Below are 25,685 nucleotides of genomic sequence, written 5' to 3' on the forward strand. Positions count from 1 at the left end.
TAACGGTCAAAAAAAAAATGTACTAAATGTTACCTTCCACTTTCAATACTTTATGGGAGTTTCTAAAATGATACTCTCTTCAACATACCACTGTATTTATACAACTCTTCATTTAAGGCATGCAAATGGGATTCCCTACCTTTAAAGCTATAGATTCTGTCCAGCGACACATACATCACCAGTCATGATGGAAGTGCCTCAATAGAGTAATGACTTATCGAGTAATAGATATGAAGTGAAACCTTGCATTCTATATGTGTGCAAATAGGCCGACAACTTATCTCAACGACTACTGTAAAACATGCTGTCATAAAACGCCAAGAGTCGTTTAATGACTATGGAGAAATAGCATCAACGATTTCTATGATCATGGTGAAAATGACTTAAATCTATGATAATCATTATAACATATGAATTTGGGAGATGAATATATTTGTAATTTATGGATAAATGATGGAAATTTGTGACAGAGGCGCTGAAACGCTTTCTATATTGTACTACCATAACGTGCAAGACGAATGGGTCAGTATAATAATAATAGGACTACAGTCTAATCATCCATACAACCAATATTTCATCTCAAATGGCCATGATGTAGTCGAGATAGCATTTATATTAGAAAGCAAAGGGGATTAAAGTTATGTTGGCTTTGAGAAAAGCAATAAGGTTGTTCAATCTTGCTATTTTTGCTCATATTTTCTAAACTGGAAATTTATGCCAATAGGCCTACATTTTCAAATAGGCCTATATTGTGTAAAACATGTTCACTCACGTGAACCAAATTCGGTTTGCAGTTCAGTCATAGTACACATAACAATGTGATTAGTTAGTTTTAATTCTACCAGTGGGTTGCAGTTTGCTCAAGTGCGCTGGCCTTGTGTATTGAAATGCACTGATCATAATTCATAATAATGTTGCTTATATTCCCTTCAAAAACAAGAAGACCAATTAAACGTGGTTTTTATTAAGATGCGACCAAACCCTGACGATAAGAGCAGATGATTTGGAAGGAGTCCTAAAAACTATAGAAAATGTTATCGAAATGCTGTGTATCCAAGACAAAGAGATGGATGTTGTGCACAGGACGAAATACTTATTAGTAGCAGTAAAAAAAAAAAAAAACATTTAACGAGGCGATGCAGATTATTAAAGACATTGTTTACCATTGGGAGTAGTGATTTAAAAATGTTCGAATTATCATGTCAATTTTGATGCATTGTATAAAAAAGCCCCAACCAATAAAGCCTTTCTCAATAAACTATAACTTAGCTAAATCTTTTATCATAACTATTGTACCCAATTTGTATATTCAACAATACATAGTAGTATAGAACTTAATTTTTATACCCCCGCTAAACAAAGTTTGAAGGGGGTATATAGGAATCAGCGGACGGTCGGTCGGGCGGTCGGGCGGTCGGGCGGTCGGTCGGTCGGGCGGTCGGTCGGGCGGTCGGTCCGTTGCAAATCTTGCGTCGCGAACTACTTCCTCAGTTTTCAACCGATTCCCATAAAACTTGGCACAGATGTGTGCCTTGGGTTGTAGATGTGCAAGACGTATTTGTTGACAGTACCCAAAAGTACGTTGCCATGGTAACGGCATATTATGGGCAAAAATGGGTACAAATCTTGCGTCGCGAACTCCTCCCACAGTTTTTGATCAATTTTTATGAAATTAGGTACAGATGTTCATCTGAATATGTTAATGTGCATGACACATATTTCTGCAGTGGCAAAAAGTGCGTTGCCATGGTAACGGCATGTTATTGGTAAAATATAGGGCAAAATGCTTCATGGCAAAACTGCTTCATCAGTGTTCTTCCAATTCTCATGGAATTCATATTGAATGTTTGTCTTAGGATATAGGTCAGCATGACACATTTCTCGACAGTGACAAAAAGTATGTTGCCATGGTAACAGCTCACATATTATGAGCCAAAATGATGGAAAATTTTGTGTTGCAAACTACTTCCTCAGTTTTTGCCCAATTTCCATGAAATTTGGTACAGATGTGTGCCTTTGGTTGTAGATGTGCAAGACGCATTTTTTCGACAGTACCCGAAAGTACGTTGCCATGGTAACCGCATATTAATGGCAGAAGATCAAGGAAAGATCTCGCGGATTTAACTACTTCCTCAGTTTTTTGACCAAAGCTTATGAAATGTTGTTGGGGGGGGGGTATAACCAGTCGCTGTAGCGACATTTCTAGTTAATCCAAATTTTAGAACTATTTTGAAGCACTTAAGCTGGGTTTTTGTTTCATCTGCACATGGTAAATAATGCCTTTAATTCAGTTCAGTTTCTTGAACTTGATCTACTCCCGTATCTAATCATCATCACTGTCACTATTCCCTTCTGTGCATCAGCATACTCGTTCATAGGCCAAACATCTGAGCCATCTTCAGACGTAAAATCATCAAGTTCAATGTACTCTGTTGATAAAAGCTCAGTTTCACTTCTTCCCAGACAAGTGTAATGAGGTGTCCATGTATGCTTCGCTATATCAGCACATGAAAAGTGATACCTCCTGAGAAATTCATTCTTGGTCATATGTACATTGCATTCAGTGATAATTTTGTCTATGGTGGCCTGGGGCAAGTATGAGGATTTGTCGTCAGTGCTCACAACTTGGCATTTGTCACCATTGAGCCTCATTCCCCAGTCGGATGCCCATTTTTTTTTCAGTTGAAATAAATCTTTTAATTGAGATAATCGCGCTGAGATTTGACTTATTTTTTAAATTGGTAGTCATCTACCAAAAGGCGTAACGAGTCGGGACTTGAGGGTATTTGGTAGGTCGTTTATTCAGCACAAAAATAGTAACCGCCTGAGAACTGTTCGGTAATGTATCGAAAGCTTTGGAGACCCGAAAAGGTGGTGTCAGTCTGGATCTTCTTGCCATGGGCAAGAAAAAGATCATACATTGTTGTGAGGAGCTGGGTAATTGTTCAATCTCTATTCTAAAACCATAATTAAAGGGCGACGGGATGTTGTGATTCTCCAAATGTTGCAAGAATGCTTACATATCATCTGCTCATGTTTTGAACACATCACGGATGTCAGGGAAACAGTTCTGTAATTTCCTGGTTGATGTGTATCTCCTTTCCTCGACACTGGTGTGACATGAGCAGACCTCCAGTTAGATGACAAGTTGCCTCTATCTACTGACAACTGAAGAGAAAGATATTCCCCAGCACTGGAGCCAGCTCCTTTGCACACTCTTTTTGCACTGTGTTAGGTAATGGGTCGAGACCTGTGACTTCGAAACCTCTATTCTCCCGAACAGGGTTTCCACACCGTTGACTGTGTAGCGGTGTGCTGTTCATGGAGGATGGAGTAACTATGTCTGGTATCAGATAAGACACTCTCGTGAAGAAGGACTTGAACTCTTTAAGTAACGTCTGAGCCTTAGTTTTGCTGTCATGAATTCGGTTTTCCTATTTGTTTGAATGGGGATGCTGGTTCTGTCCTGACGTTTCAATAAAATATATCTCCAAAAGGGTTTGAGGTTGTTTTATTTACCTCTGTATGGTGTATTTGAGCCCTCAAATGCAAGCACATGTCTCTCGGAGAAACCTTCTTGATATAACAAATTGAGACGGATGTGACTCTTGGAAAAGTGGTATTTAACGATTTAATTTGTTATTTAGGCATATTGTTGACTGAATCGATTTCGTCATCGTGGCTGTCTTTTCTCTTCGCTCTTTATTGACGACCTCATCATGTATTTGAACCGTCTAATCCAATTTTCTAAAAGCACCTATCTCTTTGAGTAAACGTCTTGATTAAGCACTGTAAGAAGTATGCAGCCCTCAGCAAACTGGTACGAAGAGTTGACGTGTAACTTCAGCAGATCGTGGGCCGAATAGATTTTGTCAACGTTGATGCTTTTTTTTTTCGTCACCATCTATTTTATTTACAGCTGACTGATGAATTTGAGAACTCAAATGTAAAGTACATGTCTCTGGGAGAAAACTTTCTGCTAAAGCACACTAAGGAGCATGCTACTTTAAGCAAAGTGGTATAACGATTTGATTTATTATTTAAGCATATTATTATTGTTGCTTCAATCGATTTCGTCACCTCTGCTGCTTATTTTCGTCACCCTTTACTTGCACCTCATCATGTAGTACAGCCTCTAATCCACAGCACATGTCTCTTGGAGAAAAAGTCTTGATATAGCGTATTGGAAACCAGGCACCTCTCAGCAAAGTGATACAGTACAACGGTTTGATGTATTACCCAACCTCATTGATTCATTGATAAACACTGCAATTTCGTCACCGTTGCTGCGTTCTTCGTAACCTTTTATGTACAACTGTCCTATGCCCTTGAGTCCTCTTATCTAAAGCACATGTCACTTTGAGAATAATTCTTGATACGCTCATTGAGATCCATGCACCTCTAAATACTGTGATATAATAATTCGATGTATGTAAGCGTATCGTTTGCAGAATCGATTTCTTCACCGTAGTCGCCTCTTTCGTCACCCTTTATATACAAGTTTCTCATGTTTTGGATCTCTCGAATGCAAAGCATAATATATATCTCTGGGAGAAAACTTCTTGTAGCACATTGAGAAGCATGTAGCTCTCCAAAAAGTTACATAGTGATTTGATGCTTAGTTTTTGCATAATGTCGGCTTATTCAATTCCGTCACCGTGCCGCCTTTTTGGCCACCCTTTATTTACAACTATCTCATGCGTGTCCTTCAAATCCAAAGCATTTGTAATTTGGAGAAAACTTTTATACATAACGATTTAGTGGATCATTTAAGCATATTGTTGGCTGAATCGATTTTGTCACTGTTGCCTCTCATTTTCGTCACCCTATATGTACAACTGTCTCATGTATTCAAAGGACAAGTTCACCTTCACAGACATGTGGGTTAAGTGAATGCAGCAATATTAGCAGAGCACATTAGTGATAATTTGGGGAAAACCGGACAATCCGCTCAAAAGTTATGAATTTTTGAAGTTTCTGCTCAGTCATGGCTGGATGACAAGACTACTATGGCTTGTGATGTCACATGTGTACAGCAATATAAAAAAGTATAAAGAAAATCAAACATATTTCCACTTTTCTCGCATAACAAAAGAACAATCGACTTCTCTATTTCAGAGGCGAGGGGGATAGTGTTACTCATATAACATACGTCAGTAACAAGTCCAGAAAATATGCACTTTATTCAAGAAGCGAAGTTTTATGAAATTCTGTCATTATTTTCGTCATAATTATGGTTCTATGCATATGACATCATAGTCTTCTCATGTAGCAGTGATTGTGCAGATACTTTACAAATTCATAACTTTTAGACGGATTGTCAAGTTTTCCTCAAATTTTCACTGATGTGTTCTACTAATATTGTTGCATTCACTTAACCCTCATGTCTATGAAGGTGAACTTGTCCTTTAAATACATGAAACAGTTGTACATAGACCTATAGGGTGACGAAAATGAGAGGCAACAGTGACAAAATTGCAGTGTTTATCAATGAATTAATGAGGTTGGGTAATGCATCAAATCGTTGTATCATTTTGCTGAGAGGTGCCTGGTTTCCAATACGCTATATCAAGACGTTTTCTCCAAGAGACATGATGAGGTGTAAGTAAAGGGTGACGAAAATAAGCAGCAGAGATGACAAAATCGACTGAGGCAACAATATGCTTAAATAATATTATACATAAATAGAAATGCATTTACTCAATCTACATGTCTAGCAAGGTGAACTTATCCTTGAAGAACTCGAATGCAAAGCATGTTTTCCTAAATATTGTACATGTTATATGTTGTTCTATAATATGTCTCGTATATATATTACATGAATCTTATGCAAACGTTTGAACAATATTTCATCACATGTATACTTTGTACTATGTTTTTTTGATTTTCGATGATTGGAAATAAACTATGATTGAATTGAAAGCATATATCTCTGCGACAAAAACGTTTTGAAATAGCTCATTGAGAATCATGTCTGTCTAAACAACTTGGTGTAACGATTTGATGTAATATTTTAGCTTATTGTTGGTTTAATCCATTTCGTCACCGCTGTTGCCCTTTTTCGTCACCCTTTATTCACTTCGTCATCATGTATTTGAGCCTATAATCTAGAACACATGTCTCTTGGAGAAAACATATTGATGTAGAGCATTTGGAAGCCTGCAACTCTAAGCAAAGTGGTATTACGAGTTGATGCATTACCTACACATCGGGGCTTGATTAAATTTCATCACCGTTACTGCCTTTTTTCGTCATCCTGTCTGGTTCTGGATGTAGTACGGTGCAGGACCTTGCGGTATAAGGCACCGGGTGAGAGAGGGCACGTTGGGAGCGTTGGTAGTCAAAGTGAAGAAGACTTTGCTCAATCTTTACTTTGAAAACCTCCTTAATATACTGTTAACGACTTCAGCTGGAAGTTAATTCCAAACCAGGATCGGTTTCACAAAAAAAAAAAGAGTGAAACTCGGTCGGTATACTGATGTGTTACAGTGCCTTACTGTGTAACATTTAGTTTGATTTGTAACGTAATTTTCAACATTTTTTTTTCTTACGATACATTCTTTATATTTCTTTGCTGTAATATTTCGCTTGGGTCTTACTTTAGTGAAAACAATTCCAGAATGTAGGGCTGGGAGACCAACCCCTCTACCACTTTGAAGAATGATTTTAATCTCCGGACCTGGCATCCCAAGGTAAGAGTTTGCAAGTTCAGTTTCTCCCTCATGCACGTTGTACAGTCTGGATCGCGGAAAATGTAGTCACTGCATATGAACCGTACAGCTCTTCGTTGTGGGGTTTTCCCCTGTCTGTCAACTCTTTGATGTACTTGAGCCATATTTCCAAAACACTTTTCTCTTTGATATAACGTCTTGATATCGCACGTTGAGAAGTATACAAGTCTCAGTAAAGCGGTATAACGAGTTGATGTACAAGTAATAAAGAACATTGTTGGCTGATTCGATTCCGTCACCGCTGCTGCCTGTTTTCGTCACCCGTTATTTACAACTATCTGATGCGTTTGAGCCCTCTAATCCAAGCCCACATGTCTTGCATAAAATGTCTTCATAAAGCACAATAAGAAGCACACAGCTCTCAGTAAAGTGATATGACGAGTTGATTCATTACTTGAGCAAAATGTGGGTTGATTCGATTCCGTCACCGCTGTTGCCTGTTTCCGTCACCCTTTATCTACAAATGACTGATGCATTTGAGCCCTCTGATCCAAAAGACACATCTCTTGGATATAACATCTCGACAAAGCACATTGAGAAGCATGCATATCTCAATGAAGTGATATGACGAGTGGATTTATTGCTTGAGCAAAATGTGGGCTGATTCGATTTCGTCACTGTTGCTGCCTGTTTTTGTCTCTATTTATTTACAACTGTCTGATACATTTAAGCCCTCTAATCCAAAGCACACGTCTCTTGGATAAAACGTATTGATTTAGCAAACTGAGAACCATGCAACTCCCATGAAAGTGGCGTGACGAGTTGATATATCACGTAACCACATTTTGATCTTATTTGATTTCGTCATAGCTGGTGAATTTTTCGTCAACCTTTACGTACAGCTTTCTGATGCATTTCAGTTGTCTAATCCAAAGCTCATGCCACTTGAAAAGAATATTGATAAAGTACATTGTGATATAAAACCGTAAAAAAATGGTATAACAATTTGATGAATTAGCTAATCATATCCTGGACTAAATCGATTTCGTCGCTGTTGTCGCCTTTTTCGTAACCCTTCACGTACAACGGCATCGTGTATTTAAGACCTCGAATGCAAAGAGCATGTCTCTGGGAGAATTTTTCGTCAACCTTTACGTACAGCTTTCTGATGCATTTCAGTTGTCTAATCCAAAGCTCATGCCACTTGAAAAGAATATTGATAAAGTACATTGTGATATACAACTGTAAAAAAATGGTATAACAATATGATGAATTAGCTAATCATATACTGGACTAAATCGATTTCGTCGCTGTTGTCGCCTTTTTCGTGACCCTTCGTGTACAACGGCATCATGTATTTAAGACCTCGAATGCAAAGAGCATGTCTCTGGGAGAAAATGTCTTGATGTAGCACATTGAGAAGCATGGAACACTAAGTAGTTTGGTATAACAATTTGAAGCATCATTTAGACACATTGTTTGCTTCCGTTACCCTGATAGCCTTCTTCGTCACCCTTTATTTACAACCTCATCATGTATTTTCGACCCCTCTAATATAAACACGTCTCTTTTATAAATTTCTTGATATAGCACATTGAGAAGCATGCAGCCCTGTAATCCAAAGTACATTCTTCTTGGATAAAAACGCCTTGATAAAGCATGATACGAACCATTCGGCTCTCTGTAGAAAGGTATAAAGAGGAGTAGTACTTGAGTAAATTTTGGTCCAAATCGATTTCGTCACCGTTGCTGTCTGTTTTCGTCACTCTTTATTTTCATCTTCCTGATACAATTGAGCCCTCTAATCTAAAGCACATACCTCTTGGAGAAAACGTCTTGCTGTAGCACAATGAGAACCATGCAACTCTCAGCAAAGTGGTATGACGAGTTGATATACTGCCTAACCACATTAAGGATTAGTTAAATTTTCTCACAGTTGCTGCCTTTATCTTCGTCCTTTATGTACAACTTTCTGATGCATTTGAGTCCCCATATCAAAAGCTCATTGGGATACATGCAACTCTGAACAAAATGAACAATTCGACGTATTAGCTAATCGTATCGTGGACTGAATCGATTTAGACACCATTGCTGCCTTATTTCACCACCCTTCATGTACAATTAGTTTCATGTACATGTATTTGAGCCCTAGAATGCAAAGCACACGTCACTGGGGGGGGGGGGGGGACTTCTTGATGCACTGTAAAGCACACTGAGAAGCATGCAACTCCGATCATAGTCGTAAAACAATTTGATGTATTATTCAAGCGTATTGTTTGCCCGAATCGATTTCGTCAGCATTCTCCTTTTCTCTTTTCTTCGCCCTTTATTTACAACATCGTCATGTATATCAGCCCTCTAATCCAAATCACATGTATCCTGAAAAAAAAAGAACATTTTTGATATAGTACATTGAGAGGCATGTAACCCTTAGCAAATTGGTATTATACTGTATTACCATAGCACATTGTAGGTTGATTCGATTTTGTCACGTTGCTGCCTTTTTTCGTCACCCTTTCTGTCTACTTGTCTGATGCATTTCAGCCCTCTAATTCAAAGCTCATGCCACTTGGAGAGAAATTCTTGATACAGAACATTGAGAAGCATACAATTCTAATCAAAGTGGCAGAATGATTTGATATCTTCGCTAAGCATATTGTTGGCTGAATCGATTTTGTCACCCTGCTGCCACATTTCGTCATCCTGTATTTACAACGTCTTCAAGTATTTGAGCCTCTCATCCAAAGGGCACGTCTCTTGGATAAAATGTCTTGATTTGGCTCGTTGAGAAGCATGCAACTCTCAGCAATGTTGAATTACGAGTTGATGGATTATTTAAGAATATTGTGGCTGAATCGATTTCGTTACCGTTGCCGCCTTCTTTCGTCACCCCTTATCTACAACTGTCTGAGGTATTTGACCCCTGCAATCCAAAGCACGTGTGTCTTGGACAAGACGTCTTGATAAAGCACATTCAGAAGCGTGCTACTCTAAGCAAAGTGGAAAATAAGTTGAGGTATTAGCTAAGCACATTGTGGGCTGATTTAATTTCGTCGCCGTTGCTGCCTTTTTCTGTCGTCCTTGGTTTACAACTGCATGTCTGATGCATTTAAGTTATGAGAGTGGGAAGGGGCTGATCTGATTTGGGCCGTATTTCAAAGGGGATTATCAGCACATACACGAGTGCTTTATTTTTGACCTTTTTAGTTTGTGTATGTTTGTCATTATGCTTGTCTTTGTGTGTGTCAATGCGTGTGTGTGCACGTGTGTAGGCATGAGTACGTGTGCGTGTTTTCATTCAATTTTTACAGCATAATATTCAGCCTTTTTATTATTGCTGTCACATCAACGTATTTTGTAACTAAAAGAAGAATATTTCGTTTTCGGAATAACGAAACTGATTCTATTATCAGATTAACGATCCTTGGAATGATGAATCCCAGAAAGGACATGAAGGAACATAATCATTTCTAAAATCTTGTCAGAAAATACGAGTGTAATTCATTTCTGACAGGTCGAATCAAGTGAATGTTATTTTAACAACCACACCAGGCGAAAATGGTACAAGACTATTTAGCAGAGCCACACGTGTTTGTATGTGTATTTTACCACAGTTGTTCGCTTGTTGATGATACTCAATTTATCCATACGTATGCATACAGAATGGCCACAAAGATGTCCTCATATGCATTTGTAATGAAATGTGAATCAGATTCAATCGGTTTATCATTACTTGTTGCCAGGACCACGTAGATGGCATCTCGTAATTTCATGATTGCAAAGAATGCACCATATTCCACCTGTGCCTTTGGCTTTGCAGGAATCTTTTTGTGTCGCAGCTCCTCTTTGTTTTCTCCTTGGACGCCCATGTTACCGCGGACGAGTTCTTCCGTGACAGTGTGATCATGCGTGAACACGACAGAAAATGCCTGTTTAAAGTCTACGGTGCTCCGATATAGGGGTTGATGTATTGACGGCAGCTTTATTCATGTTAAGCAAAAATCATTCAAAGTTTAATACAAAAATATATGGTAACTCAAGGTTAAAAATGATAAAGGGGAGTGGTGATATCAAATACATTTCCGAAACATACAATTGAAGTAAATATCAAGTAGACTTTACTCCAATAATTGAAGGTTTGCATTCAGCAGTAGTTCGGGCGTAGTTTCCACGTGCAAAACCCTCATAGATTTACAACTGAAGTCAGTTGCACTGAATACCATTATTCTTTTCTATTTGAAGTAAGGTAAGATGTAATACACCTTAAAAAGAATGGAGAAGAATGAAAAATACTGTAGTAAGCTGAAAGAGACAGGCAAACTGTATTTTCATTGCAAGATTATCTGTAGTATACCTAGGAGAGTAGACTAGCATTTCTTCGGGCTCTGCGACGTGTTTTGATTGACATCCGATGCTCAGCCAATAAAACTTCGAGAGTTGACGACTGACAACTGTCTTGCCACACCCGGTTCCACGCCTCTATTCGGAGGTTTCTTACTAGACGGATTTTTAGCCAACTTGACTTCCACATCGTCGCGCCCTCTATTGACTGCCAATCACTAATTTAGGCTAAAAATACGTCGCCCGCTGGACTACATCAGACGGGGCGTGTTCGGGACTCTCCGTAGTGGCAGTTTGGCCATACCAAGGAGGTACTAGGCAAGCTTGCCTAGTACCTCCTTGGCCATACCGAGCAAGACGTATTATCTTGGGAGCTGAAATCAGCTTGAAAAAAAAAGTGTGTCGTGAAAGTGGCACATCCCCATATAATGCAACACTCTGTGGCATCATCATGCGTTACTGTTTCGTAATGCGTGTTATGTTGATGTGACATTATCGGTCTTATATCCCTATTTGAACACGCAATCAAATCACTTCAGTCATAAATTTTCTACCGGTCAACAATCACAGTGCTCATCATAGATAGACACTATATCACTGTTGCTTGTAGGTCTGTTGATGGAGAAAAGGAATGAAATGGCAGACAAAATTTTTGCATGAAGGTAGCCAATGTTCTCCTGGTTTTAGACTCCTCCACATGACTGCATTTGACTGCATTGTCAGGCTTTTGAAAAACGAGGAAACAGCTAAATACGTTTCCTATTAAGAAGCGGGAGAGGGAAAGGTAATCAATATGACATTGTCACAAAATTGTCTGGATAGGTGTAAATAGGATGGCAATGGCTACATCTTGGAGTAGGACCTTTTCAACCATCTTCTCCAGTGCTTTAATTCCAGATTTTTCCGTCTTCCCAGATGCAAATGCAACTTTCAATTGAGGAGCAAAGGCAAATTGAGTTTAGTAGAGTTAAATTGCTACTTGCGATGGAACCGCTAACCGGTGTGAAGTCATGGCGTCGGTATTAATTAGCCGCCTCGACTATCGGGAAATGTGGACGACAAGGGCTTGTGGCGCGTTTACACCGAGTAACGGGCAACGGGCCGGATGTTTTGCTAATATATTGTCAAACTGATTGTGCGCCCAAAGAAAGTATACGTCTGGTTCTGTTTTGTATCACTTCCTCGCTAATAATTTTGTTACAAGATCAATCATCTACTGTTGATTTTGTTGCTCTTGTCTCTGAGTGTGACGGTTTGTGGGTGAAGGTTAAGATATATCATAGTTCTTGTTTCCTTCTCTCTCTCCCTCTCTCTCACAAGAGAGCTTACTTGTGTTTGTCTGTCCGTCTGCTTTTTTGTTTGCTTTTTTAAAATCAATTCAGTCATAGTTTATTTCCAGTCAACGAAAGTAAAAAACATAGTACAAAGTATACATGTCATGAAATAATATTGGTCAAACGTCTACAAAAGATTCATGTCGTATACGAGATAAATTATAGAACAACATATATTATATACAATAATTAGGAGGAACAATGTATAGATACTTCATGGGCGAGCGGAAAATAAATTCGATTATGGAAAATAGTGATCCACTAAAAAGCAAAGCTTGTTGGACGTGGATCGCTAGATAAATAATGAGTAAATGATATACTATTCAAGTATTAAATATAAGTTATTGAAGTCATTTATAACAATATACATGTATATAGTTATTTTGAGATACACAGGTCGGGAAAAATAAAAATAAATAGAATACCAATGCTAATGCCCGAACACTGAACCACGAGTACCGGGAAAATATGACAATGACAACACATTCGTACACACATTCAATTACCCACACGCATAATACACTGTAAGACGCGAGACAGTACCGAGAGGAGAGAAGACGGCAACAATATACAAGTCTACGAAGAACAAAAGACAGGAAAGGAAGAGGAGAGAAGAAAGAAGAGAGGTCTGCATACAGAACACGCCAAGTGCTGCGACATCAGGACAGGTGAAAGCTCCAGCGTGAATTAAGGCAATTAAAATTATCTAACATTATAAGTAGAGAGTAAATATTTTCTGAGTTTGTATTTAAATGTGACAAATTTGGGGAAATCTTTTAAAGTGTTATCTAAATTATTCCAAAGTCTGGGTCCGGTATAAAGAAATGTGTTTTGGGCATGTGCGGTTCTCATTAATGGAAGATGGATTCGTCAGATCGTCGCGTGGGATAGTTATGTACATGACTGTTTGGATGAAATGAATCGTGGAATATTTTAGGTAAAAAGTTACTGTTGTAAACATGAACTGGCCAAGTTGAAACATATACAAATCTTTTATTTTTAGTATTTTATGATCAAAAAACAGCATCTGTATGTTCTCGAGTATGCAAATTAAAAACAATTCTAAGCGCTTTCTTTTGCAATAAAAAACTTTATCAAGTAATATCTGATATTTATTACCCCAAGCAAGGATCCCGTACGTAGTTTAAGTAAGGTATCAAACTAGAATAAAGAGTCAATAATGCAGATGAAGGAAGATAATATCTTAATCTGTTCATTACGCCAATGTTACGTGAAATGATTCCTCCACGAAAGCTTGTTATCAACACAAACACCAAGAAATTTAAAAGAAGAAACTTCTTCTAGGGGAGTAATGGTTATATTGCCTTGGAGGCTATCTAAAGAGTTACTAAAAAGCATAACTTTTGGGGTTTTTTTAATATTTAATGACAATTTATTTGCGTATATCCATTGTATGACCTTTTTCAATTCTTCATTGACTGTTCTTGTTAAGATATTTGGGTCAGGGTGGGAAAAGAAAAGGTTAGAGTCATCCGCGAATAATATGAAAGATAGTTTCTCCGAGGATCAAAGAAAATCATTAATATAAATAATGAATAACAATGGGCCTAATAAACTCCCTTGTGGAACGCCACATGCAATTGTTTTACTTTGAGAGTCAAAGCCGTTGACATGTACAAATTGGGATCTTTTTGATAGGTAACTCGCGTGAACCACTCCAAGGCCTTTCCACGTATTCCATAATGTTTGAAGAAGTATGCATGCGTATGCGTGCGTATTTGTTTTATATCATGTCTAAGCAGCTTGCTACCTTGATGTTATTTAGTTATTTTGTCCACGAGAACATGGCAAAATACACGTTTAGCTTTTCAGCACGTCTCCTCCATTTCCTGCAACTTTAATTTAAACTCGATTTCATCTGCAATGTGATGCGCATATAGTATTGTTAATTTCATGTATTTTTCTTTGTTACTTTTACATTGTATTGATATTGTGTTATTTTGTGTATGTAAATGTTTCGCATTGATGGAAATGAAATAAAACGAGAGAGTCAAAGCACCTTGTTCACTCATCGCATGCAAAGAGCACGGTGCATAATCCGGGTGGTAAGTGGTTATACCCCAAGTAGACACGTACATGCAATTGGTAGAATTGTGATATGGGACACTGACTAAAACTGAAGTAAAAAGTATACATGTAAGGTAGGTCTACATATTTTTTTTTAGGCTGAAAACATAACAGGTCTCGCATCGTTGATTCTTTTTTTGGGGGGTCAACTTTCAGTGCTTCACCATGTTCACTGTGTTCATCGTTCATTGATTCATTCAATCATTCATTAACTCATCATTAATTTATACGTACGCTCTTTTCTTTCTTTTTGCTCATTCTTTTTCGCTTTCTCCCGTTAATTCCTCAATTTTAAATGTCATTTTTATGTTCAATTGATTTCATTTCATTGTGAAAAAGTAAGTGATCGTTAACCAATGAAGATAATACATGCATACCAGCTAAGTGGCGTTTACTTAAATGCTTTACTCGAAGAATTCTCTGAGAGTAGCCCTACTCAAAAAATTGCAAATGCTAACACCACATACTTTAAAAACAGGACGGAACAAAACAGGAGAAAACAAAAATATGACACGACTGTTGGGTATGAAATTCAAAGAAACGAGGGCAGTATACAGAATAAAAGGAAATAAAGGAGAGAAAAGAATAAAATGCCTAAAAGCTGATAAAGGGGAATCGGAAGGGGAAATTGAAGAGGTGCTGCGGACAGCTGCCGACTGCTCGCAGCTGAGCAAGGATTGTGCAAGTAAGATGGCGTATATTTAATGACTTAATAATGATGATGAACCTTGACGTTGTTGTGGTCCAGCTAATGAAAATGAATATCTCGATCAGAATCTAACAGAAAAACTTGCATTTGAAAGAATATAACGATGGAGAGTTTTTTTCGCAGCTCAGTGAATTTCAAAATCTAGGGCCAGTGTAATAAACGTATTCTGAGCCAATGAAGTTCTCAGGAGGGCTAGAAATTCATTAGACCGCCTCATGGGATAATTATGGAAGGATGGGATTAGTTTCTTCGAAACATTGAATTAAAGATGCAGGGAAGTGAATTTGTATTGTCATTATACATGAACTGACCCAGTTGAAAAAAAAAACCCAACAACAACAAAGAAAGAAACAAATAAATCTTTGGTTTTTAAAGATCTTGTGTTTAGTAAATTCAATATAAAAATTGAGCATTGTGTTTTTGTGTGTGTGGTGTTTTTTTTTTTTGGTTTTTTTTTTTTACTTCTTTTGTGAAGCAAGACGAGTTCTTTCCATTGGTTTCTGCACTTAAGATAGTAACATCAAACAATAACAGAAAGTAAATTAACACTTGATAAACATAATTATCTCGTGTTACTTGTCGAAATTCTAAGAGAGGAGAAGGGAGACGGGGCAATGAGAAAGACAGGGAGAGAAAAGACAAACCGGATTATTCCAATATTTTCCATTAATTTGATGCTCATCACTTTCTTCTCTCTCTGACAGCAGTCTCTTATGCTTCGTTCTCTCATCTCCCTCCCGGGTTCCCTCCTCCCCCCTCCCCCCTCTCCCCCCCCCCTTGTTTCTCCCTTATCTCTCCCGAGTCCCTCCCCCCTCTCCCCTCCATTACAGGGGGGTGTTTCATAAAGTTGCTCGTAAAGTTACGAACGACTTACGAGCGACTGGTGATCAGTTCTTGTGCTGCATTATGGAAATCCTGATAAGTATGGCACATCAGAACTGATCACCAGTCGCTCGTAAGTTGTTCGTAACTTTACGAACAGCTTTATGAAACACCCCCTGTTCTTATTTAACAATGGTCTCCATTGAACTTGATTACATAAATATATAAACCTTAACCAACGATGCGGAAAGAAAATTTCTGGTCTTTCATAAGAAGTGCCTTTCATGGTGGAGAAAGAATGTAGACAGAAAAAAGATCTTACATTGATTATTTCCTAGTGGAAAATTGAGCAAAGAAAATGGGCTTTCATTGGGATTCGAGCCCGAGACCCCCGGACCGCTAGCCTGGCGCTCCACCGACTGAGCTATAGAAAGCCCTAATTTAGTGTTCGTCCCAGAAACCCAAATTCTCAATGATCGAATGGTCAGAAGCTATATAACAGTGCGTTACCAGTATTGTGTGTGACACACACGTACACATGCACTTGAACCTGGCATAAACCCGAAGGATAATTCAACTTGAAGACAAAGGCGAGGGATCACCGAAGTGATACAGCTTTTTGAGTATGTAACAAATGCAAACAGAAAAAAACTGACCAGAAATGAATAATATTTTTCCTTCAGAATTGCACTACCCCTACTAGTAGCAGCCAAATACATGTTCTATTTCACCCATGTAAGATACGCGGAACCGGGGGGGGGGGGGGGGGGGGGGAGGCCCCCCCTTTTTTTTTTTGCACCCGTACGTAGGAATACATATAGGATGTCACCACTTTGCCCCCCCCCCCCACTTTTTTTTTACCCTAGAAGTGGCACTAGAAAAAAATAGAATAAAATGGAGTGAAACCTTTGAGCGCCGTAAGGCCTTTGTTTTGTTTTGTTTTGTTTTTTGTTTTTGTTTTTGTTTTTGTTTTTGTTTTTGTTTTTGTTTTTTGTTTTTGTTTTTGTTTTTGTTTTGTTTTTGTTTGGTTTTTTTGTTTTTGTTTTTGTTTTTGTTTTTGTTTTTGTTTTTGTTTTTTGCTTGTCAGCTGAAGAAACCCGGAAGTGGAATGAGAAAGATGCGCTGAAGACTTTTTTTTTTTTTTTTTTCTTGTTAGCTCATGAAACCCGGAGTGGCGCCGGCCTTGCATTGTTCTTAGCTCGTGATCACTTGTCATGGACCTAATCATATCACGCTTAGTTACATCCTCGTGAATCGGTCAGAACCTTATCACATTGCTCCACCGATTGGCCCTCCAGGGGAATCCCCATCCTCTACCATTACAGAATCAATGACTTGAAACAAGACTAGTCCATTGGCTGGATTCGGCGATTGCGAAGGGTAAGGGAGGGGCCGACGTGCCTTGCTTGAAGCGCAAATCAGGTGAATTACGTTGCTCCCTTTGTCTTTTTTATACCACTTTTGTTGTAATTTCATACTTGTGATATACATTTGTGTTTTTCTGTTGAAGAAAATATCCGCCACAATGTAACAATGTTGCGAGAACGACCTCCATGGTTTTGTTGTTTCAGTGCTCAGCTCACAGAATAGTCCCGTGTACTGATTATGGTGTTGGAGACTACTTAGAGATAAGATTCTATTTCACTTCAAATTTGTAATAATGCCATGGCCTGATCCCTAAATTAAGTAACACCCCTTCCCTTTGGATGGCTTGACTCTTCAGTAGACTAAAAGTATTGTAATAAACATGTCACTTTTCATCGTTTAAAGACATGGACTTGAGCGAATTGCTTGAAATGTCTATTTCATCTTGTGAAACTGTTATGCGAGATGTTTTGGGTGGGGTGTCTGTCTTCTGTCTTGGATCTGCTGGTTGTTATTTTGCTTTTTTTTTTTAAATATTGGGACTAGATCTTGATCTACTACTAGTGTACTAATACTAGACACTACACTAGTCTAGTTAGTGGTAAACCATCATCATCAGGGATGATCACATAAAATGACGATAAAATCTATAAGTATTGATTACATTGACAAAGATGATGAAAATGATGACATAGTGTGGCCATGTGGTCCACAACTACAACTTGAAGTATGAGCATGTTAGAATATTGCAGAAATTGTATGGTTGCAGAACGCATATCACAAGCATGTAGCATAGCACGTAATATTTCTTGACCTAAGGTATATTTGATCACATTTCATATCGAGCATGTTGCTTGCTTTTGAGGATGTTGCACAAGAATTTGAGCATCTTGCAGGGATGTGCTCAAACCCCCTGTGGACCACCCTGGACATTGATGATGATAATCGTAATGATAGCAGGGTGGTCATAGCAATGATGGCGATGCTGACAGTGGTAATGAAAGTTGTGGTTCCAATTGTGATGATTTTGTTTACATCATATGGTAGTGTGAGTATTAAAATATACCATAACATATTGACAGTGACCATAGCCGCCCAGTCAACATAAAGATTATGTCCTCTTTAAGTAATATTTTGAGTGGTTCTTGACAGTGTGAATGTTCAATAGCATTAAACAAGAATGGTCTTTCGAGTTTTGTTTCCAAGTTGCAACAAAAGACATGCCATGATAAGCACACAATTATAAACACCCATGAAAAGAGCTTTCCATGTTGCTGCAAATATGCTTGATTGATAATTTACAATGGATATCTAATCTCTTCTATTCTTGCAGGAATTAATACCAACACATTGAATATCCTTGCTTTACACAAAGTACAATGGGTAATCTCTTTGGGAGATCAAGAAAATCTAGGGTCACTGAGCAAGATAAGGCAATTCTGGTAAGTAATTTAGCATGGTGGAATTCACCCATTTATTTTCAGATTTGAAATTCATATCATAGATACGGAACTTCCTGTGGACAGTGTGAATGGTAATTTTGCCAGATATACTTTCTGAAGTCATATCTTTCTTATCATTTTTTTATTGTAAAAAACAACAACAACAACATAAAAATTGATATTGTCTGCAGTTCAGCCTCAGTAAAAGGTTAACCCATAATTTTATGAAATGAATTCTTGAAATCTTTATGTTAATATTGTGAATGCATGTCATATCTGTGCCTATGTCTTTAGTGAGATATTTTTCTGTTCCTGTGTATTCAACGTATACATTGACTATTTGTGGCTGGTACCTGAAGGTATAGAATTGCTACAATGATCATGATGAATGGAACTTGATTTAAATTTGAACTTGCCTTCCAATCAATACAGAAAAACATGATTAGGCAAGGTGCAAGTCAAGGAGGGTAATATCAGAGGATTTCAGGAATGGCATTAATATGTTTGAAGTAATTAAAAAAAAAACACTGTTGCAGTGTACATAAGACAACTGATGTAGAGTCTGTTGTGTGGCTACAGCAGACTGAGATTTACAGAAATGATAAGGAGAATCTTTGTAGACTGAAGCATGTGATTCATTCAGTAAAAACAGAAATCCAATATTTTTGATTTATGTAATGTGAACACATATGTTTTTCCATATTATTTGAGAGTCAAAGATTGAGTTGCATCCAGACAAGTACTTCACCTACAAAAAAAGGAAACTGAGATTGCCAGATCGCATGAATTGGAATCATTTATTAAATGTTGACAGACTGGTCAACTGGATGCATTCATTAATCATGTGTATTACGTTCTTCTTTTGATGCAGCAACTGAAACAACAGCGTGACAAACTGAAGCAATATCAGAAAAAGATTGAAAATGCATTGGAGAGGGAGAGACAACTTGCAAAGCAGCTGTTGAAGGATGGAAAAAAAGAGTAAGAACTTTGCAGAATTTCTGTAAATTCCAGTATAATTATTATTTCTTTCTTTTTTTATTAAGCCAATCATACAGCTTTTGACAGATGAAATACTATATAAACCATAATTACATGCATTCCACAGGGTTTTATTATCACAAATTTTACTCATGGATTGATATTTACAGAATTGACATGGTAGAAACATTGCCTCCTGTTACACAAATGCAATGTGTATCATCTCCAAAGTGAGTAATTACTCATTTGACTTCTCAAAAAGGATTAATGATTGTTTTCCTTTTTAGTATCAACCAGGTGATCAGCAACAAATAAAAGTAAAACCATTCCCAGACACTGATTGCATCTGCTGTTTTAGTAGAATTAACATAGCAAGGGTTTGCTGACCTAGTTCTACAAGCTTCTTTTGATTTTTCAATACCGAAAGGTTTTCCTGTAACTGATAATTTATACAAATGTTGTTTTTTTATTCCCTCCCTTGAATTTCTGTTTCAGTCCTATCAGTACTCATGATTTTTTTTTTTTTTTTTTTTTTTGATAACCAGTGATCAGCAATACAAGTGTTCTCTCTATCTTTTATTCTCATTCTCTTTGTCCATCTCTGTCTGACCAGGAGAGCAAAAACTTTACTGAAGAAGAAGCGGTACCAGGAGTCCCTGCTTCAAAAGACTGACGCCCAGCTGGAAAACCTGGAGCAAATGACCTCCCAGCTGGAGTTCACCCAGATCGAGCACCAAGTCCTCGACGGGCTCAAAGTGGGCAACGATTGCCTGCAGAAGATGCACCAGGTGATGAGTCCTCAACTTTGATGACTCCCCCCCCCCCCCCCCCCCCCTTCTCCTCAATTGAGATGCAGAAGGGTGGTAATTGCAGGAGAACATAATATGTGGAATTAGTGCCCTTTTTCTCCTAAACTGATGACACTCCCATCTCTTTGGGAAATATTCTACACAGTATAGCAAAGATGCTCTTTGGTATCTTATCATGTCCTTTGGTTTGATTGTTTGTTTTTATTGAAATGAACACTCATGTAGTGACTCTGTTTTCCCAAAAAGTGGCATATCAAATGCCTTCAACAACAACAAAAAAGAAGTGGAAAACAAAAAATAGTTCTTTTTTTTTTCTCTGTATCTTTCTATTGCATGTTTTAAGATGTTTTGTACATGTATTTCATATTTTGTTTACAAATTTTAAATATCAGTGTCCCATAATTTCTTGTTTGGTATGAAATATAATTTTTGTGCAATATAGAATGTCAGGTGCAGTTTTGGTGTGATGATCTGTATAAAAGTTAACAAATCCAGAAAAATTGATGATTGTGAGCTCTGTGAAAACTCAATACAGTTTCATATCTAAAGATGATATTAACCCATTGAGGACGGACTGATTTCGCTATAACACACATTTCCCATCGACACCTGCCGGGCAATTCCGCAGTTAGGTGGACATGACATGGATAAAAGAAATGGGCCTCTTTATCATACTCTTTAATTTAGGTTTCAACTAATGCCATGGATGTTCACCAATCATTAAGGTCTTTCAAATTCAGTAGATTTTATTTTTCATATTTATTGATTTTGCGAGATCTAAAACCATCAGTGAAAATGTACATGTGGGACTGGGGACGCTGAAATTCACTTAAATGCAAATTACAGTGGGTTCCTTTGAAATTTTTTCCTCAAAGTTTTGCTAAAGGGTAAAAGATGAATACATTTAAGTACTCCAGAAGTCATGTGACATTTTGTCAATTACAAAAGGGTGAAATGACCTGCGGAATCACTCCGGACAAATGTAACGTTACTAACCGTAACGTTACTAACCATGCTTTTGGGGGTCTAGCTAAGAAATTATTGGTCGAACTGCTAAAAAAATTTGTGTGAACATTTGTCATGATGCGATAATTGAAATTAATGCAACACTTTGTTTGAAGTAACTTTAATTTTTGCACACTTTTTGTTACAAGACATTGATTTTTTTGTCATGTCCTTTTTTCGTAACGTTACTAACCAGCCCTTTAAATTGCCATAGCAATTCTTATATTTCATGGATTGTATCCATTTTTTTCTGTATCATAAACCTGGGAAAGATGAACATGTTTTTGTCATAATTTTGACTTGAAATGAATAAATGGTAATTTAGTAGTAAAAACAAATATCTAAATTTGTTCAAATGTAACGTTACTAACCGCGGAATTGCCCTGCCGGAGTATTCTCAGGACTCATCTTCAACGGGTTAACAATATGAAAGAGGAAGAGAGAAATAAACTGAAAATGGAAATGGCCCAGAGAAAGAAAAACTGAACTACGAATACTTGCTGAGATGCATGTATTGATAGCACATTTCTTTATAAAGATCTCACTTTGCATTCAGGGTGGTGACTATAAAAAGACACAACCTATATGAAATATGTATTACTTACATGGTTGCTTATTTCTTCATGTTAAGATTTTGGCAATCATTGTAATGTGTTGCTTGTCATTTCAGATGTTTTCTTTGGAAGACGTGGAGAAGATTATGGATGAAACAAGAGAAGGAATTGAATATCAAAATGTAAGTCTGTCGATGAAGGGACATCATCTCTGAGAATTTTCCTGTGTAACTTATCATCTCTCACATGGATGTTTGGCTTACAGCTTATACATTTTCATATCTTGTTCCTCTCCGTCTTTATGAGGTTTTCATGTTTTGACTGTCACATAGATTATGATAAAGACAGTCCATGGTATCATCTTTTATCAACGTCATGGTAACAGATAACAGATAACAATCCGTCGTATTCATCCATGGGTATTTCATTTTTTTTTTTTTATCTGTTCTGCTAGAAAGAAATTGATGCTCTCTCTCTTATTTTTTTTTTCCATTCTCAAATTTGTTTCCATAAAATTTAAGCCTTCAGAGAAACTTTGATAAAGAGAGCTCACTGAATCATAATTCATTCTTGTAAAATGTAACAAATGATTGACTACCAGCTAGGCTTTGATGTTTACCCATGCGTGTTCGGACTAAGAGAGTCTTACTTGTTCTGCTCCCAGGAAATCGACGAGATGATAGCGGGCAATCTGACAGCTGAGGACGAGGATGCCATTCTCGCCGAACTGTCTCAGATCACTGGAGAAGTGGACATCAACCTTCCCGAAGTGCCTGAAGATGAGCTGCCTCAAGTTGGTAAGGGCATCAATTCATCCCAAATTATGAACATGACTCCCAACAAGCAAACAAAAATCGGTCTGCTGCCCCCCCCCCCCCATTGGTCAGATGGATGACCACTTTCCCCGTCAAGTTGCTTCTCTATCTAGCTAAGAATTGGCGACATTAGGCGTTTTCAAATCAGCCCGATGTTTCGAAATAGCGCGCTATTTTCTGACTTGGGAAATTAGAAAATATCTCGAGCTTGGATTTTTATCGGGCTGATGTGAAAATGCCTAATGTAACTAAAGACACCTATTAAAGGAGGCCAGCTCTTTTGTCCGCGTGAGCGCATTCAATCTAGCAGCAGAGTCTTGGAGATTACTGGTGGTGATTGGTCGTGTTATGGTCAAAACAGTATAATGATAGCCTGTGATATTGTGGTAGGATAACAAATCTGTTTACTTGTATCTCATACGATGGGAAACATGCATCAGGTTGGCTGTTGCTGCCAATCTTTTATTGGACTTTCTTTCTTTCTTTTTCTACTGATTTTCAAATCTATTGAAAAGCTTTTTTCATTTGCAGTTAAATTAAAGATTTGTTCTTTTTATCCCTCACTGACTGCAAACACACACAAAAAAACAGCAACATAGAAATGTGACCCGCTACAACAAAATGATCCTAAAGTCGGGCGAGGTCGATTATTTGAAAATTGCATGATACAATTCCCTAATCTTTCTGCTTTAAATTGATATATAACACGTCTTATAAGAATAATCGACTGCGGAGATATCGATGTTTAAAAGAGAGCATGTCAAGACGTCTGGGAAATCACTGTTTCGAGAAAAGCGCCCTAAAAGTTCTCCTTGCAACACATTCACAATCAAGAGACACGCAAGTCAGTATTCACCTCCGGACAATAGAAGTTAAGCCCTAGCAACCCCCTAAATGCTCATTCAAACACAGCGTCGGTGGTCTCCTCACCGACCAATCAGTGACCAGGATGTCAGGAGAAGCGGCTAGGCATAGCGCAACCCGCCTGCATGCACCAGTCGACTGGGCAGTGTGCGAGTTTCACGCTTCGGTTAGCGGCAAGCAGCAAACTGACCAATGATATCACTCTGGTCGTTGTTAGAGGCGGAGCGTATGTGTGGCGCTCAATCCAAATGTTCGAACCAGTTTCTGCTTCATTGAAACGCCAAAAAAAAAAACATGGCCCAGAAAAACGCTATTTTTTGGTCTTTCCTTTCATCATTTTGCTTCAAAATTTCGACAGATGATAGAAGACATGTCAGACTCTAATAATATGTCAAATTCAGAAAATCGTAAGTTTTGACCAATTTTGATGCTCTAACTTCAAACTCGATTTTCAAGGCTTCGACCGTGCGCGACTTTAGGACCATTTTGTTGTAGCGGGTCACAAATCTGCCATCATTCTAGAATATTTGCAGAAATTCCAAGGACATTTACATTAAGCTAACTTTAGACCTGTACATCACTGAGATATGGACAATGATGGATTTTTGTAGAGCATTAAGCAAAGATGAGGGGGTTCTAACCAACACCTCTGTCATCTTGTTCCTATTCCAGATGAGAGCGAGAGGCGGAGAGAAAAGGAAAGGAGACGAGAGCCCAAGGAGCCAGAACTGGTCCCGGCGTGATGATGGTGGTGGTCACTGTATATAGGAACTCCTCCATAGCTTTATAAATATGATGACAATAAAACAAAACAACAACAACCACAAACAAAGAATTGATGTCCATAGCATGTTGTGTATAATATGTCAGGCTTGTTCTCTTTCTAGGGCATTGTGATTGATTGTTGTGAGATTAATGGAGTCGTAAGAGTATTGATTCCTCTGAGATATTTGGTATGAGCCATTCTGCAATGCTACCTATAGCTAGTCCAATTGAACCAGTAACGTTGCAACTTGCAGAAAATACTCCACATGTGGCATTCTGTGCGATACTGTGGCTTGCTTCTTGTAAAAGCTGTTTTTACTGAAAAAGAGTGTTCATTTCTGTCTTTGATTACATTCAGCATCTTCAAAACTTGCAGGAAGATGATCAGAATGAAGTGTAGGTAGTTTGAACAACGGTATGCATGCTACTGTGTGAAGTACACATGCATTCACAGCATTCACACGCATTGGATGTTGCCACTCTGTCACATTTGCCTTTTTCACATGCCATACCACTGCTGTTATTATGCAGCATCTTATGAAGATTTCTCACTACTTGATTGGTCATATGACATTACTCCCTCAAAGTTCTTCATCAGATTCGCAAGCTCTCGCCTTGCTCTGAGGAAATATTATTGATATATTCAGGCATTGACTTGGACCACGCCAGTTAATGTCTGCACGCAATGAAAGAGAAATTGGATTTACAAGTCAACCATTCATTATTTTAACAATTATTTTTACAATTTTCTTGAACATTTGCAAGCAAATGGCATTGGGTATCAGTTTCATTGTAGAAATGATTACCTGTATGCTCAGACAGTGATATCCATTTGTGTATTTCTACAAGTATGCTTTGGGTAGATGTGTTTATTCTATAAAATGTATGTAAAGAGATGTGTAAGTTATGATTTTTCATTCAAGTAGATATTCTAATGTATGTACCTTTCATTAGACTGTATGTCTATTGAAAAAGAAAAAGAAAAATGGCAATCATTACATGGAAATTATGACATGATGCATACAGAACTGTTCTGCTCCTGAGGTGTAAACACTGTCTACCTCCTAAGTTAATCACCCAGAAGCGTGGAAAAGCATAGATGGTCCATTTAGATCTATCT

At 37.9% G+C, this 25,685-nt stretch overlaps 1 protein-coding gene across 1 annotated transcript; it reads left to right on the plus strand.

Annotated features, from left to right (window-relative positions):
* Positions 1-18,592: 18,592 nt before the first annotated feature.
* Positions 18,593-24,596, plus strand: LOC139739743 (charged multivesicular body protein 6-like). The gene is made up of 6 exons (XM_071650347.1): positions 18,593-18,772; positions 19,644-19,753; positions 20,367-20,541; positions 22,238-22,303; positions 22,786-22,918; positions 24,473-24,596. Exons 1-6 carry the CDS (start codon positions 18,710-18,712, stop codon positions 24,541-24,543), a joined length of 618 nt encoding a protein of 205 aa, XP_071506448.1. The 5' UTR covers positions 18,593-18,709; the 3' UTR covers positions 24,544-24,596.
* Positions 24,597-25,685: the final 1,089 nt, after the last annotated feature.

Source organism: Diadema antillarum, unplaced genomic scaffold (genome assembly GCF_040938485.1).
Source record: "Diadema antillarum isolate AM-2024a unplaced genomic scaffold, OU_Dant_1.0 seq00000814_RagTag, whole genome shotgun sequence".
Taxonomy (NCBI): domain Eukaryota; kingdom Metazoa; phylum Echinodermata; class Echinoidea; order Diadematoida; family Diadematidae; genus Diadema; species Diadema antillarum.